The sequence below is a fragment of the Hylobates moloch genome, unplaced genomic scaffold (assembly GCF_009828535.3).
Source record: "Hylobates moloch isolate HMO894 unplaced genomic scaffold, HMol_V3 SCAFFOLD_22, whole genome shotgun sequence".
NCBI lineage: Eukaryota > Metazoa > Chordata > Mammalia > Primates > Hylobatidae > Hylobates > Hylobates moloch.
Window position 1 is genome coordinate 6,846,395 of NW_026652297.1, and position 13,078 is coordinate 6,859,472.

Genomic DNA, 13,078 nt, shown 5'->3' on the forward strand with positions numbered 1-13,078 from the left:
ACATTTCTAAATCTGAATTTGTGATCACTTCTGTAAAACAAAGTCATCCTTCAATGTTCCCCAGCTGGTAGAAGTGTGCATGCGTGCCTTCTGTACTTCTTTCCATAGCACTTAACCACAATATGAATAAAATGACAAATCATAAGAGACCTTTTAGCTGACTTCTCCAATACAATACAAGCTCTTTTTAAAATTTATTTTGTATTTTTAATTTTTAGAGATACATACTGTATATATTTATGGGTTACATGTGATTCACTGATACAGGCATGAATGCATAATAATCACATAAGGGTAAATAGAGTATCCATCACCTCAAACATTTATTCTTTGTGTTACAAACAATCCAATTATACCCTTTCAGTTATTTAAAAACGTATAATTAAATTATTTTTCACTGTAGTCACCCTGTTATGTTAACAAATATGAGATCTTATTCATTCTTTCTAACTTTTTTTTTGTACCCATTAACCATCCACACTTCCCCTCCTCCACATCCCCATTACCATTCCCAGCCTCTGGTAACAATCTTCCTACTCTCTATTTCCGTGAGTTCAATTATTTTCATTTTTAGCTCCCACAAGTGAGTGGTAACATGTGAAATTTGTCTTTCTGTGCCTGGCTTCTTTCACTTAACATAATGACTTCCAGCTCCATTCAGGTTGTTGCAAATGACAGGATCTCATTCTTCTTTATGGCTGAATAGACCTCCATTGTGTATATGTATCATTTTATATATATATATATATATATATTTGAGATGGAGTTTCACTCTTGTTGCCCAGGCTGGAGTGCAATGGGGCCATCTCAGCTGACTACAACCTCCGTCTCCCGGGTTCAAGCGATTCTCCTGCCTCGGCCTCTGGAGTAGCTGGGATTACAGGCATGTGCCACAATGTCCAGCTTATTTTGTATTTTTAGTAGAGACGAGGTTTCTCCATGTTGGTCAGGCTGGTCTCGAACTCCCGACCTCAGGTGATCTGCCCACCTTGGCCTCCCAAAATGCTGGGATTACAGGCGTGAGCCACCACACCCAGCTACATTTTTTTTTTTTTTATTCATTTGTCTGTTTGATGGACAGTTAGGTTGCTTCCAAATCTTGGCTATTGAGAGTAGCGCTGCAATAAATATAGGAGTGCAGATATACTTCAATATACTGATTTTCTTTCATTTGTATATATTCCTAGAAGTGAAATTGCTGGTTTTGTAGTTTTTTGAGTTTTTCTCATGAAGGGATGTTAAGCTGTATCAAATGCTTTTTTGCCATCAATTGAAATGATCATATGGCTTTTGTTCTTTATTCTGTTAATATGTATCACATTCATTTATTTGCGTATGTTGAGACATCCTTGCTTCCCTGGGATAAATTCCACTTTGTCATGATGAATGATCTTTTTTTTTTTTTTTTTTTCCAGAGTTTGGTTTTTATTGTTACGTGTTTCGCTGGGTGCAGAATTGCCCCACCACCCCTGGCCACCCTGGCCTCTTGGGAGGAACAAGCAGAGAGGTGGCTCCAGATGGCTCTTGGCTGCCACTCTAGGTCTCGGGGCTTATATAATAAGCACAGTCGGCTCTACCTTCCAACAGGAAGTGCAAACTAATTCACAGTCACACTTCACCATGAGGGAGAGATGGTCTTGGCTGAAGGCACTTTAATCAGGGAGCAAACCCAGTGCCGGAGTTTGTCTTCCTTCTTGTTACTCTGATAAATCTAGACACCACTCTGTTGGAGAACCAGCACTTCCGGCAGCTGGGGTTAGTGCACTGACTGAGCGAGGCATGAGGCCTGCTCACTGGTAGAACTTCTTGTTAGGGCTGTTAGCGTGGTCAGCTAGCAGCTGGCATGGGGTGAACTGTTTTCCATAGGCAGCTTCATACTTCTTGAGCCAGTCCACTATCTTCTGCACGCCATACAGATCCATAAATCGGAAAGGCCCTCCAAGACAAGGCGTGAAGCCGAGCCCAAAGATGGCTCCAATGTCTCCCTCTGCAGGTGTGGCCAAGATCCCCTCTTGCAGGCACATGACTGCCTCATTCACAAATCTTGTCACCAGGTGGAACTGGATATCTTCGTCTGACGAGACTTCAGACTTAGGAGGCAGCTTCAGACTCGCTAAAATACTATCCATGTCAGAATTCAAATCCTTCCTCTTCACACCCTCCTGACTGATGCAAAAGTCCTTCCCAGACTTGCGACCTAGGAAGCCCTTGGACACCATCTGTGTCAGCAGTTCTGGGTTTGCACCTCCAAACCGCTCCCCAAAGACTTTGCCCAGATCTTCCGCCACATGTTTCGCTACATCCACACCAACTTCATCCACCAGTGTGGCGGCCCCCACAGGAAAGCCAAAGCTTGTGGTCAGGGAATCCATCTTCTTCGAGTCAACTCCTTCCTAGAGGATTCGGATGACTTCAGACATCATGGGCGCAAGACACCTGGTAGTATAGAAGCCAGGTCCATCCTTAACCACAATGATGACCTTCCCCTGCTTGAGTCCGACTGCTACAGCTGAAGCACTGGTGTCTTTGGAAGTTTTCTCGGTCGTGATAATCTCCAGCAGCCACATCTTGTCTATGGGAGAGAAGTAGTGCATGCCAATCACCTTCTCAGGTCTTTTGCTGACAGCAGCGATTTCACCGATTGGGAGAGCAGATGTGTTACTGGCAAAGATACGGTGATCTGGAATCACCGCTTCTACTTCCTTTAGCACTCCGTGCTTAAGACTAAGGTCCTCAAACACAGCTTCAATCACCATATCGGCCTTTTCGAAACCTTGATAATCAAGCTGCCCAGTCAAGTTGCTGAAGATGGAATCCCTTTCAAATGATGTTAGAGCTTTCTTCTTCACTTTATCATTCAATCCTTTGAACACTTGTTGCTGTCTTCGGTCTAGCACAGTGAGGGTGACATCTTTAAGTATAGTCTTTAGCCCCTTATCCATGGAGACTTGGGCGATGCCTGCTCCCATCAGCCCTGCACCAAGAATTGCCAGATGCTTAACATCCTTCTGTAGAGCTCCAAATTTATTCTTCTTGCACAGGCCCTGACCATGGTAGAGTCCCATCAAGGCCTTTGATTCTTTGGTCATTACAAGCTCTCCAATTTTCTGAGATTCAGAGAGATAACCGGCATCACTCCCTTGCTCAAATCCAGTCTTTACCACATCAGTTATTTTCAGAGGTGCAGGATAAAGGCCTTTAGTCTGCTTTCGCACTTTTTCTTCCATTTTTTTGTAAACCTGTTGCCTGACAAATGGAATAGTCATGGCGTAAGCTGTCAATTTTTCCACCAATCCCTTGTCTCTCTTTGGAGATCTTCTTATCAGCTAGTCCTTTGGTGAAAGTAATTGCAACTTCTTCTAGGTATTCGATATCCGTTCCTCTGGAGGTTTTAGTCCTGGTCCCAGGGGTTCCACCAATTGGTCAACCAGTTCCATTTTCTTTGCCCTGTCTGCATGAATGCTTCTACCAGTCAGCATCATGTCCAAAGCAGCAGGCACACCCACCATTTTGGGCAACCTTTGTGTGCCCCCTGCTCCTGGTAAGACCCCCAGCAAGACTTCAGGGGTACCTAATACTGTTTTTCTGTCTTTTGTTGCTATTCTATATTGGTATGAAATGGCAAGCTCAAGTCCTCCTCCTAGGCAGGATCCATTGATGGCAGCCACAATAGGCTTTGTGGACTTTTCAAGTTTCTCAACTATTCTCTGTGCTTCTTGTGATAGCTGTGTTACTTCTTGAAGGGTCTTGCAAGCAGCTAACATGTTGATATCAGCACCTGCAATAAAGCAGCCTGGCTTTGATTAAATAAGGACGGAGCTTCTGATTTGATCACTAGCCCAGATTTCATTCATAACTTTTGAGAACTCTGAATGCAGCTCTTTACTCAGTGTATTTACCTTTGAATTGGGAGAGTTAATTCGAACAACTGCCACATCCCCTTTGACTCCATAGTTAATATGCATTCTGGTCAGCAAAGCAGAAGACCCTGTAAAATTGCGGCATATATAACCTAAGGAGCGGAGGATCCTGAAGGCAGAGAAGCGGCTGAGGATGCCAGTCGCCCGGCAGGCCACCATGTTGAGCTGAAGAGGACAGCAGTGGAGAGCGCCTCTAGATGAATGATCTTTTTAATGCATTATTGAATTCAGTTTGCTAGTACTTTACTGAAGATTTTTGCATCAATATTTATCGGGATATTGGTCTGCAGTTTTCTTTTTTTGATGTGTCGTTGTCTGGTTTTGTTATGAGGATAATACCGGCCTCATAATATGATTGTCAAAGTATTCCCTCCTCCTTCTCTATTTTTCAGAATAGTTTGAGCAGAGTTGGCATTAGTTCTTTAAATTTTTGATAGAAGCAGTAAAGCCACTGGATTCCCCAGGCTTTTCTTTACTGGGAGACATTTTATTACAACTTCAATCTTGTTACTTGTTATTGGTCTGTTTAGGACCAATCCAAATCTGTTGGATTTCTTCAAGGTTCAAGTTTGGTAGGTTGTATGACTGTAGAAATTTATCTGTTTCTTCTAGATTTTCCAATTTATTGTCATATAGTTGCTCAGTAGCGACTAATGATCCTTTAAAATGATCCAGTGGTATCAGTTGTAATGTCTCCTTTTTCATCTCTAATTTTATTTATTTGAGTCTTCACTCTCTTTTTTTCTTAGTCTGACTAAAGATTTGCCCATTCTTTTTTTTAATTCCATATATATGATACTACCTACTCAATTTATTAAAAATTGTAATAAACATAATAATCAAACTAGTGCTCCAAACTTATGCTGTTCACATGGAAGACACCATAAAAGAAGACATAATATAGAGACTGCCTTGCAATAAGAAGTACAAATTCCTTCTTAAAGATGGAGAAATAAAAGGACAAATCTAGTTGTCTAAAAGACAATTCACTGTGCACATTTTATTTACAGTTTTGTACACTGTCTTAATATGAATGGGACTGCTTTTCTACTTGAGCCATTTTTAACCAAAGCAAAATAACCTAAGTAATACAAAGTGTTAAAATACAGCATAAAGATACAAAAACAGACATACTAATTCTAGTTAGGAATGTAATTATGATGTTACATTTTTTATAATCCACAATTATGTCTAGGAAATCACACAAACATAGATCACTGATTTGAATGAAATGCATAAATTTGTAGCAAAGCTTTGTAGTTACAAAAAGCAAAAAAAATTACCAAAGAATGCACAAAATTAATGTTTATTCCACCTTTGTGTCATATTCCTGGATCCTTCACCAATGTTACATGAGGAGGAAAACAAAAGCAAAACAAATGAAAAACTGAAATCAGAATCACTAATATCAGTTAGGGAAACAAACAAATTAAAATCTAGCAGCCATCAGCAAGAGTACAGCAAAGACAATGCTGTAAAAAGAAACAAAGAAAATTGCTAGAAAACTGTATGCATCATAATCTTTCAAACCAGCAAAATATGCTCCTGCATACAATGGAACAACAGAATTTTTTTTCCTGTAAAGTATAGAAATGCCAAGTTGTTTTTTGACTATTGTGGATAGGTAAAATCTGTATGTAATTAATGGTAATTCTACTGAACTATTACAGAGTGGGCCAGGAACACATTTATGGATTCTGGGGATGTGTACTGTAATTCTTTGATTGAGATAGTGGAAACTCTAGCCAAAAAGAAAAAAAAAATGAACACAGAAGTACAAGACAAAGGCGAATGAGACTTCTCTTATATCTTAGAAACATTTAGATGGAAATCAAATTTAAATGCAGTCCACTCTGCTTTTTGAAGAGGCTTTGGTTCAGCTCCCAAATCTCGATTGCTTGACGCAGTCTCCTATGAGAATACTCAGGAGGTGTCTTCTTAAACAACAAACCTATTTTTAGTGGTGGAGCCGCTCTTAGTAGCTGTGTCTGCGTGGGACTGATAACCAATCACTATCTTTGGAGGAAGTCCTAACCTTTCCTTGTATACCCTCCCTATATGTGTAACAGCTTCTCTGTTTTCACATTCAGTAGTCCATATTGCTATCTTATCACCTTTAACTCTAACATTAACAACAGCGCCACAAACATCATCACTGTAGTCATCAAAAGATTCTCCAATAAGGCACAGAAGTGTCTCTAGCCAAAAGCGATCGAGGTCACTTCGTCTCTGCTGTTTGTTCAATGTAATTAGCCATCGTCCTCCCCGTTTGTTTTTCTCATCTTCCCACATAGGCTCAATACCATCTTTAAAAAGTGAGTAGTAACAGCCAGGCATTAAATTACTAGACAACTGGATATGGTTGTACAGAGCCCAAAAGTCTTCAACAGTATCAAACTTAGAGATCAGCCGCTGGTTTGCTTGCCAAGTTTTGCTTTTATCATTTTTAAAAAACCAGAGTGCCCATCTGTTCTGTAGGGGATGTTTAATATAGTGTTCTGGGTTAGCGGCCTCCTGATTAGATTCGGTTTTCTCCTCTTCTGTAGTTGGAGGATTAGGAGTAGGGGTGGTCTCCAGTTCGACAGTCGCCATCTTAGATCGATCTGCAAGACTTGCCCATTGTTGGGCAAAATAAAACAACTGACTTTTTGTTTTATTGATTATTTGTATTGTTGTCTTCAAATTCATTTATTTCTGCTCCGATCTTTATTATTTCATTTCTTCCACTAACTTTGGGTTTGGTTCGCTCTTTCTTTTCTGGTTCATTAAGATGCATCATTAGGTTGTTTATTTGAAGTTTTTTTTCTTCCTTGATATAGGCACTTTTAGCTATAAACTTCCTGCTTAGTACTGCTTTTGCTGTATTCCATAGATTTTGGTATGTTGTGTTTCTATTATCATTTGTTTCAAGAAACTTTTCAATTTCCTTCTTAATTTCTTCATTGACCCACTGTCATTCAGGAGCATATTGCTTAATTTTCATGTGTTTGTATAGTTTCCAAAATTCTCCTTGTTATTATTTTTTTGTTTTATTCCATTGTGGTCAGAGAAGATGCTTGATATTATTTTAATTTTTTTAATGTTTTAAGATTTATTCTGTGATCTAACATATGTCCTATCCTTGAGAATGATACATGTGCTGGGCAAAATAATGTGTATTCTTTAGCCATTGGATGAAATGTTCTGTATCTATTAGGTCAATTTGGTCTATAATGTAGAGTAAGTCTGATGTTTCTTTGTTTGTTTTCCGTTTAGAAGATCTGTCCAAGACTGAAAGTGGGATGTTGAAGTCTCCAGCTATTATTGTATTGGGGTCTATCTCACTCTTTAGCTCAAAAATTTTTTACTTTATATATCTGGGTACTTCAGTGTTGAGTGTAAATATACTTACAATCATTATATTCTCTTGCTAAATTTACTCCTTTATCATTATATGATGACCTTCTTTGTCTCTTACAGTTTTAGTCTTGAAATCTAGTTTATCTGAAATACGTATAGCTACTTTTGCTCCTTTTTGGTCTCCATTGACATGGGATATCTTTTTCCATCCCTTTATTTTCAATCTACGTGTACTTTTATAGGTGACGCGCGTTTATTATAGGCAACAGACCACTGGGTCTTGTTTTGTTTTTTTTCATCCATTCAGCCACTCTTTTTTTGGAGACTTTAGTTCACTTATATTCAATGTTATTCTTGATAAGTAGGGACTTCTGCCATTTTGTTATTTGTTTTCCTGTTGTTTTCCAGTCTTCTCTTCCTTCTTTCCTTTCTTCCTGTCTTCCTCTTAATGAAGGTGATGTTCTCTGGTGGTATGTTTTAATTTCTTGCGTTTTGTTTTTTATGTGTTTATTGTATTTTTTTATTTGCAGTTTTCATTAGGCTTGCAAATACTATTTTGTAACTCATTATTTTAAGCTGATAACAACACTGTTTGCACAAGCAAAAAGAGAGCTTATAAAAACTACACTTTAACTTTGTCCTCCTGCTTTTTAACTTTTTGTTGTTTCAATTTATGTATTATGGTACTGTCTATGTCTTGAGAAGTTGTAGTTATTATTTTTGATTGGTTCATCATTTATCCTTTCTAATTAATATCAGAATAGTTTATATACCACAGACACAGTGTTATAATAGTCGGTGTTTATCTGTGTACTTACTATTACCAGTGAGTTTTGTACCTTCAGATTATTAATTGCTCATTAACATCTTTTTCTTTAAGGTTAAAGAACTCTCTTTAGCATTTCTTGTAGAACAGGTCTGGTGTTGATGAAATTTTTCAGCTTTTGTTTGTCTGGGAAAGTCTTTATTTCTCCTGCATGTTTGAAGGATATTTCCACCAGATATACTATTCTAGGGTAAAAGTTTCTTTCCTTCAGCACTTTAAATATGTCATGCCACTCTCTCCTGGCTTATAAGATTTCCACTGAAAAATCCGCTGCCAGACATATTGGAGCCCTATTGTATGTTATTTGTTTCTTTGGTCTTGCTGCTTTTAGGGTCCTTTCTTTATCCTTGACTTTTGGGAGTTTATTAGATGCCTTGAGGTACTCTTCTTTTGGTTACATCTGCTTGGTGTTCTGTAACATTCTTGTACTTGGATATTGATATCTTTCTCCATGTTTTGCAAGTTCTGTATTAGCCTTTTAAATAAATATTCTACCTCTATTTCTTTCACTACTTCCTCTTTAAGGCCAATAACTCTTAAGTTTGCCCTTTTGAGGCTATTTCCTAGATCTTGTAGGCATGCTTCATTGTTTTTTTTCTTTTTTCCTTTGCCTCCTCTGTGTATTTTCAAGTATCCTGTCTTTGAGCTCACTGATTATTTCTTCTGCTTGATCAATTCTGCTATTGAAAGATTCCAATGCATTCTTTCATGTGTCAATAACATTTTTCAACTCCAGAATTTCTATTTCATTCTTTTTAATTACTTCAATCTCTTCATTAAATTTATATGATAGAATTCTGAATTCCTTCTCTGTGTTATCTTGAATTTCTTTGAGTTTCCTCAAAACAGCTATTTTGAATTCTCTGTCCAAAGGGTCATATATCTCTGTTGCTTTAAGATTGTTCCCTGGTGCTTTATGTAGTTCACTTGTTGAGGTTATGTTTTCCATGGTGGTCTTGATGCTTGTGGATGTTTGTCTTTGTCTGGGCATTTAACAGTTGGGTATTTGTTGTAGTCTTTGCAGCCTGGGCTTGATAGTACCCATATTTCTTGGAAAGACTTTCCAGGTATTCTAAAAGACTTGGGTGTTATTATCTAAGCCATATCTGCATCAGGGGACACCCCAAGCCCAGTAACGTGGTTCTTGCAGACTCAAAGAGGTACTGCCTTGAAGGCCTTAGGTAAGATCGGGGAGAAATCTCTACATTACCAGGCAGTGACTCTTGTTCTCTTCCATTACTTTCTCCCAAACAAATGGAGCCTTGCTCTGTTCTGAGCTACATGGACCTGGGGTTGAGGTAAAACAAGTACCCCTGTGGCTACCACCAATGGAACTGTGCTAAGTTAGACCTGAAGCCAGCACAGTACTGGGTCTTGCCCAAGGCCTGCTGTAACCACTCCCTGGCTGCTGCATATGTGTGCTCAAGGCCCTTGGGCTCCACCATCAGCAGGTGGAAAAGCCAGCCAGTCTCGTATCCTTCCCTTCAAGGTGGTAAGTTCCCCTAAGCCCTAGATGTGTCCAGAGGTGCTGTGTGGGAGCCAGGTACTGGAGTCAAAATCCTTACAAGTCTACCTGATGTTCTGTTTTACTATGACTAAGCTGGTACTCAAACTGTGAGATGTAGTCATTTCCACTCTTCCCTCCACTTTCCACAGGCAGAGGGACCTTACCCCATGGTCACCACCATAGGCCCACAGGAAGTACTCCCAGGCCACTGCCAATGTTCCCTTAAGGCCCAAGCTCTCTTCAGTCAGCTTGTGGTTAATGCTACCTGACCTAGGACTCACTCTTCCAAGCAGTAGCCTCCCCTCTGGCGCAGGGCAGGTCCACCTATGCTGTCCAAGAGCCCAAGAGTCTGCTTGGTGCTTTGTCCTGCTGTTGCTGAGCAGGTACCTGAGGTGCAAGTCAAAATACCTTTTACTTTTCCCTCTACTTTTCTCAGGAAGGAGTCTCTCCCCATAGCCACCACAGGCTGGGAATGTGCTGAGTTTTACCTGAAATCAGCAAGTCTCAGAGTCTCACCCAAGGCCCATGACATGCTACATGGGTATTGCTGCTGGTTATTTAGGGCCCAAGGGCTCTTTGGTCAGCAGATGATGAGTCCTGCCAGTACTGTGCCCTTCCCTTTAAGGCAGTGGGTTCCCTTCCAGCCCAGGTTGTGTCTAGAAATGTTATCTGGGAGCTAGGGCCTGGGAAAGGGGCCTCACAACTCTGACTGGTGCCCTATCCTACTGTGGCTGTGCTGATATCCAAGATACAAGACAAAGTCCTCCTTACTCTTCTCTCTCCTCTCCTCAAGCAGAAGGAAGGGATCTCTTTTGGATCCATGAGCTGTGCAGCCTATGGTTGAAGAAGGGGTCGCACAAGCACCGCATTAGCCACCCTGACTGGTGTTTCAGTAGGTCGCATGCCCCCAGTCCACTGGCTCTGAGCCCAGTTCAGCACTGAGCTGCAGCATCTCCTAGGAGTTTGAGTCCTTGTGGCCTAGACTGCCTTTCAAGTTTATTTAGGGCCCTAGAGGAATTTAGCCTGCAGTGGGGAGGCTTGGCAGAACTGAAGTTCTAATCAGCTGGGATAGGCAATTCCTCTCTGGCTAAGGCTGGTTTTATACTTCCTCTGTGGACAGGAATCAACTGAGTTCAGCTCAGTTTGGCTTTCTGCTGTGACAGCGCACCGCTAAGTTCAGTGCAATGTTTTACAATTGCTGCACTCTCCCTGTCCCAGATGCACAGATTCTCTTTATCCATGCTACACTGCTGCTGCCAGGAGATGGAGGAGAAGTGGCATTGGCATTTCAGGACTGTCTCCTACCCTCCTCAGTAACTCTTTTAGCTATATGAAGTCAAAACCAGATACTGTGAGTGCTCACCTGCTCTTTAGTTCTTATTAAGTTGCTTTTTTTGTGTAGATAGTTGTTAAATTGTTATATTTGTGGGGGGGTACAATCACTGGAGCCTTCTGTTCTACCATCTTGCTCTACCTCTATCTCAAAATATAAAGTATTTTAGAATAGGAATTATGTATATTGTTAATTATTTGTTGAATGAATGAGTCAATGTGTAAATTAATTCATACATGAATGAATGAATTTCACTAGGGGAACTTCCCAGTCCTATCCAGCCTAGCACAGTTTATGAGTTCTAAGAGGGATTGCCCTTAAACACATGCTTCAGAAAAAATAAAATGTGAGATTGAAACTATCAATAAAATCTGAACAAATAAGTAGGGAAAGGTATTTTCCCAAAGGACATTTGGGTATAGAATTCAGAAATCTAGATACAGATCATAACTTTCATGTTGATTCCAGCTCATGTAGATCCTGGGTTTTCCTACTGCAGAGCAAGCTGCACATAGTGGCCTATTTCACGTGGTTTTTCAGTCAGGGATGTGGCTTTTCTGACAGTTAATGGGACTGGCCCACACAGCTTTGTCTCCAAACTGACAACTTCCTTTGCTTATCCCTAACAATTCAAAAAACTGCCTTTTCGGGTGATCTATTCATAATTTAGTGAAGGCTATTTTTAAAAAAGAAGAGGGAGGAGGAGGAGGATTCCTTTTAAAGAATACTGAGATTAAGGTACTATATTTTTAAATCATCCAAACAATTAAAACTTCTGGAACTTTTTGTATTGAAACATTTTTATAACATAGCTTTAAGTGTAGGGCTTTAATAGTGTGAAACTAGCTCATGAAATTTAAAATCAGTGTGTGCGTCATAACTCTAAATGAAATGAGTATGTTAAGCATTTTCCCAAATCTCCTTTTATGCAATGCCTTCTATTAGAGTAAAATTTATGACTGCCATCCTGTGAGTCTCTACTCTTTGAGAGCAGGTCATGGATTTCTGTCTTTATATGCACTATAGCACCAGCACTCTGTTTTTCAAAGGATATTACTAATTGGATATTTGTCAAAATCAATGTTATTAATGATTTTACTTTTTATGAGACAGTGTCTGCTTCTGTCCACCCCTGTAACCTAGGCTGTAACTAACCTCAGAGTGTCCACGGGAGGACATCTGACTCAGGTTTGCCATCTTCAGGGCATTGTATGCACTAGACTTCACCAGATTCCCTCGCCCATCAAATTGCATCTATCCTGTCCTGAGCCATTGTGCCTTCTATGAAGTGATGATAGAAAGAATATACCACTCTGTGAGGATATGGTGACTGGTAATGGGTGCCTTCAATTTTTAGCCTCGCAGTTAATGTATTTATAACTAACAATGTGCCAACAATAACAATAGCTACCATTTATAAGAGTGCCTGGCACATTGTAGGTGCATAGTAATTGTTGGCTTATTATAATTAGCAGTGATAATGGCCATTGCTATGTTAGTAATAATAACAATTACCATATGAACTTGAACTGAACTGGGCTTTTTATTTTTATTTTTTGTATTATCTCAAGGAAATGACTGAAATTATAGTTAAGTCAAGGAGTTGATTTGGAGTAACTAAGTAATTTTCTTTCTTTTTTGAAAAAGCAAACTGTATGTGGGGTGTGTGTGTGTGTTTGTGTGTGTGTGTGTGTGTACCCACACACATGCATGTTTCTCCTGATTTCAAAAGCATTATAGAGTTGGCAGTTAAGTATGTAGGCTTTGGTGTCCAGCTGCCTGGATTCATACTCCGGTTTGTCACAAGCTAATTCTGTGATCTTAGGCAAGTTAGTTAACCTCTCTGAGTCTTAATTTTCTCATTTGTAAAAGGAATAATTATAGAACATAGCTCATAGAATTATGAGGATGAATAACTATTGTGTCCGTAATAGTGCTCCCTGATGTACATTGTTCTTTGTTTTTTTTATGGCTATTATTTAAAAAGAACTGGAAAAATGCAGAAAAGCAAAAAGGAGTCATTTAATTCTATTATATAACCACTATTAACAATAACATGGGGCTGTATGCGTCTAACTTTTTCTGTTTATATGTATGCCTACTTTAAGTATACTCAATTTTATAAAATTAGATATAATCATTAACTTGTTTTA

At 39.5% G+C, this 13,078-nt stretch overlaps 3 protein-coding genes across 3 annotated transcripts in view; 1 reads left to right on the top strand and 2 right to left on the bottom strand.

Moving 5' to 3' along the window:
• SLC9A9 (solute carrier family 9 member A9) overlaps window positions 1–13,078 on the top strand; it is a 593,042-nt gene that overhangs the window by 142,910 nt on the left and 437,054 nt on the right. The gene's annotated exons all lie outside the window — the stretch shown is intronic.
• LOC116461684 (trifunctional enzyme subunit alpha, mitochondrial-like) lies at window positions 1,741–4,097 on the bottom strand. Its single transcript, XM_032754057.2, is given in 3 exon segments — window positions 1,741–3,315; window positions 3,317–3,374; window positions 3,377–4,097. Coding segments are annotated over 3 exon segments (1,971 nt in total). The 5' UTR covers window positions 3,765–4,097; the 3' UTR covers window positions 1,741–1,790.
• Window positions 5,340–6,512, bottom strand: LOC116461687 (eukaryotic translation initiation factor 4E-like). Its single transcript, XM_032754058.2, has one exon. It carries the CDS (start codon window positions 6,510–6,512, stop codon window positions 5,859–5,861), a length of 654 nt encoding a protein of 217 aa, XP_032609949.1. The 3' UTR covers window positions 5,340–5,858.